The 4329-nt window shown below is 48.8% G+C and overlaps 1 protein-coding gene across 1 annotated transcript in view; it reads right to left on the minus strand.

Annotated features, from left to right (window-relative positions):
- MUC21 (mucin 21, cell surface associated) overlaps positions 1–3083 on the minus strand; it is a 4825-nt gene extending 1742 nt beyond the window's left edge. The window contains exons 1-2 of the mRNA XM_011944990.1: positions 2772–3083; positions 4–580 (exon numbers count right to left, since the gene is read on the minus strand). Coding sequence (XP_011800380.1) covers positions 4–580; positions 2772–2832 — 638 coding nt within the window. The 5' untranslated portion in view covers positions 2833–3083. The remainder of the gene's footprint in view (positions 1–3; positions 581–2771) is intronic.
- Positions 3084–4329: the final 1246 nt, after the last annotated feature.

Below are 4329 nucleotides of genomic sequence, written 5' to 3' on the forward strand. Positions count from 1 at the left end.
TCAGAGCTGGTGGCTGTGCTGGCCCCACTGGAGGTTGTGCTGGACTCAGAGCTGGTGGCTGTGCTGGCCCCACTGGAGGGTGTGCTGGATTCAGAGCTGGTGGCTGTGCTGGCCCCAGTGGAAGGTGTACTGGACTCGGAGTTGGTGGCTGTGCTGGCCCTGCCGGAGGTTGTGCTGGACTCAGAGTTGGTGGCTGTGCTGGCCTCACCAGAGGTTGTGCTGGAGTCAGAGCTGGTGGCTGTGCTGGCCCCACTGGAGGGTGTGCTGGATTCAGAGCTGGTGGCTGTGCTGGCCCCAGTGGAAGGTGTACTGGACTCAGAGTTGGTGGCTGTGCTGGCCCCGCCGGAGGTTGTGCTGGACTCAGAGTTGGTGGCTGTGCTGGCCTCACCAGAGGTTGTGCTGGAGTCAGAGTTGGTGGCTGTGCTGGCCCCACTGGACGCTGTGCTGGATTCAGAGTTGGTGGCTGTGCTGGTCCCACTGGAGGTCACACTGGACCCTGAGTTGGTGGCTGTGCTGGCCCCACTGGAGGTCACAGTGGGTTCAGTGTTGGCAGAGGTGCTAGTCCCACTGGGATTTATTGCTGAAGAAATCATATCGTGACAAATATATATTGTGTATATATGCTTTCTGCTTACTGCTTGGCTAAATTCATTACGTAAATAATTTTATTTAATGCTCACTACAGCCCTATAACATAGATGCTATTATTATCACCAGCTGAGATGAAGAAATTGAGGCTTAAAAATGTTGACACTGGGCCGGGTGCAGTGGCTCATGCCTGTAATCCAAACGCTTTGGGAGGCCGAGGTGGGTGGATCACCTGAGGTCAGGAGTTTGAGACCAGCCTGACCAACATGGAGAAACCCCGTCTCTACTAAAAATACAAAATTAGCCAGGCATTGATCCCAGCTACTTGGGAGGCTGAGGCAGGAGAATCACCTGAACCCGGGAGGCAGAGATTGCAGTGAGCTGAGATCGAGCCATTACACTCCAGCCTGGGCGACAAGAACAAAACTCCGGCTCAAAAAAAAAAAAACAAAAATGTTGACACTGGCCCAAGTTTACACAGCTAGCGAGTGGTGGAACAGGAAACTGAACCCAGGCTACTGAATCCGCACTTGTGGAGACTAAGCTAAGCCACCCACCCACCCCCAACACCAGAGTTACATCATCTAGTCTTAGTGGTAGGTAAGCTGATTCCACATTCTGCTATCCAAGATACAATACAGATTAAAAGGATTATAAAAGAATTATAGGACTAGGTGAAACTAGTACATATTGATCAATTTTTTTCTTAAGTAGTATTGCTTCCTTCTTGGAAAATATTTCTCAGAATAATATTCAGAAAACACTTATATCAGAATTACTTAAGGGAGCATGTTGAAAATATTCTTAAGTAAATCACTTTAGACTAAATGAATTAGAGTTTGAGATGGGGTCCAGGAGCCTGCATCTTCATCAAGAAGCCAGGTGACTATATGCATTCAAGTTCCGGGGCCCTTGATCACTATGGCCAAGGCCAGAGAAGAACGAGTTATATGTAGCTCAAATACATAAGAGCTCCCAGGATTAAGGGCTGTAAACCAATGTATAAAGATAGAGGGAAGGCTTTTAACTTCTTGGAGGCTTGGCTGGAGTTAAGGTTATGTCAAATTATTGCCCTTTATTTCCCTGAAGGATGAAGACCTTCGACCTCCCCAGCCTGTACGTGGGAGGCTGACGTGGAATTAGGTGTAGGGGTAGGAGAGAAATTGAGTTTGTAGAATATGGAAGAGTGATATTTTATTTTATGTTATTGTTTATTTATTTATTTGTTTTTGAGATGGAGTCTCCATCTGCCGCCCAGGCTGGAGTGCAGTGGAGCGATCTCAGCTCACTGCAACATCCGCCTCCCACGTTCAAGTGATTCTCCTGCCTCAGCCTCCTGAGTAGCTGGGACTGTAGGCATAAGCCACCCCACCAGGCTAATTTTCATACTTTTAGTAGAGGTGGGGTTTCACCATGTTGGCCAGTCTGGCCTCAAACTCCTGGCCTCAAGACGTCCACCCGCCTTGGCCTCCCAAAGTGCTGGGATTACGGGCGTGAGCCACCAGGCCTGGCCTTGTTTTATTATTTTATTTTTTTGAGACAGAGTCTCACTCTGTCGCCCAGGCTGGAGTGCAGTGGCACCATCTGAGCTCACGCAACCTCCGCCTCCTGGGTTCAAGAGATTTTCCTGCCTCAGCCTCCTGAGTAGCTGGGACTGCAGGGGTGAGCAAACATGCTCAGCTAATTTTTGTATTTTTAGTAGAGACAGGGTTTCACCATGTTGGCCAGGCTGTTCTTGAACTTCTGACCTCAATGACCTGCCTGCCTCACCCTCCCAAAGTGCTGGGATTAAAGGCATGAGCCACCGTGCCCCACCAGAAGAGTGATATTTTAAAAGCAGCCAACTCTTCTTGTTATTAATATTTAAACCCCCAACCATATCACATAGGTTCTTACCATTTTAGAGATGCAGAAATTGAGGCACAGAGAAACAACTAACCTAAAGTACACAGTTAATAGATGGAGCCATAATTCAGACGTAGGCCACGTGAGACCAGAGACCAATTTTAACCACTGTGTCTGACTGCCTCCTGCGTGACATACATTGTTAGGCCGAAGTGATTAGAGTAAAATGATGATCCTCATTCTATGGAAGAGAAGTAGAGCTAGCCCCAGTAGTGGTCACGTCTCTCCCAACTCCTCAAAGGTTCTCAGACCACCCGCTTTTAAATAAAATCACTCACCGGCTTCTAAAAGCAATAGTAGACAAAACGTAAGGAGAACATTTCCTTTCTGCATCTTCATCTGTCTCTTTGTGGCTGGAAAGCAAGATGCCTGGGTCCTAGATGTGCCAAGACTTTAGAGGGCAAAGAACAGAGGATTCTTGAGAAAGGGGACTTGAAGGTGAAGAGATAAAGGCTGGTGCTTCCAGGATCATATGTCTCCTACGTTTGTGTTCCTGGGAAGAATCTTGGGCTCAAGGGTGGGCAGCTGGATGCCTGACTTCCTTAGGCTTCTTCCAGGCAATGTAGTTGCCTCTTTCTCTGTTGTGAAAGAGCTGCAGGGGCCTTTATAGCTTCATACGGTCTGGGGAGGGGTGGGGCAGTTGACCTGACAGTCTGTCAACTACAGGCAGGTGACAGAATGATACCAAGCCTGGGAAGGAATAGAGCGGGGGTCAAGAGGAAGGTGAGAAAGGAGAATGACATGGTCACACTAGGCAGGGTGCTGGGCTGGGTTGCAGCAGGAAGTAGAATGGGATAAGGAGATCATGGTTGTCAGAGTGGAAGGGACCCACCCTTTGAAGCAGGGATTGGGTTAGAAACCTGTTCCAGCTCAAGAATTTGTTTTCTGGTCAGGAAGTCCTGTAGGCCTGCTTTAGCATGAAAGAAGCCCTAATGAGCTGAGCCAAGAGGGTAGGACCTCACATCTCTACAGCAGACAGTAATAGGGGACCCAAAAGAGACCAGTAACTAGGAATCTGGGCTGCTGGGTCATGGGCAGAAGACAAATGGAATGTTGCTGAGTATGCAGTAGGCACTCAACAATGCACATTGAAGGAACAGGGGAAGAGAGATCTAGAAGACATAATGAAGAGAGAGAATGAAAACATGTTTGGGGTCTCTGGGGCATGGGAACTGAGGGTGTGGGAGAGTACTGAATATGTCCCCTGTCAGACTCATAGCAGGAGAAGGAGGGTAGGGTCTCCTGCTGACCGTCAACCATAGGAGCTCCCCTCTGTTTTGTTTTTGTTTTCAGAGGGCTCTATAGGAGCCTTTCCACCCTGAGATCCTTCTGATGTGCCTCTCCTTCAGTTCCAAGGAAGCATCTCTCAGGAGAGTACACCCCGCAGGGAGAGACACAGTGACATATCAGGACACAAGGTGGGAGAAGGGAGATCAACGGTCCAAGTCCTGGAGGAGCCTTGAATTTGGTCTGGACACTTGGATATGGCCAGCAGAGAGGAAACAGCTAAATGAACGTGACTGAAGAGACCCAAATGAGCAGAGGGTTTGGGGAGGTCTGAGATGGCATCTGTGACCAGGCTGATGCGGTTCCAATATACAGTCTGTATCTCCTGTCCTAGTCCATTGGCATTGCTATAAAGGAATCCCTGACTTTGGGTGACATAGAGAAAAGAGGCTTATTTGGCTCACGGTTCTGTAGGCTGTACGAGAAGCATGGCACCAACATCTGCGCTGTGAGGGTTTCAAAAAACTTCCACTCATGGCCGAAGGAGAAGGGGAGCTGGTTTGCACAGATCATATAGCAAGAGAGAGGAAGCTGGAGAGAAGGAATGGA

The sequence above is a fragment of the Colobus angolensis genome, unplaced genomic scaffold, assembly GCF_000951035.1.
Source record: "Colobus angolensis palliatus isolate OR3802 unplaced genomic scaffold, Cang.pa_1.0 Scaffold238, whole genome shotgun sequence".
Classification (NCBI taxonomy): domain Eukaryota; kingdom Metazoa; phylum Chordata; class Mammalia; order Primates; family Cercopithecidae; genus Colobus; species Colobus angolensis.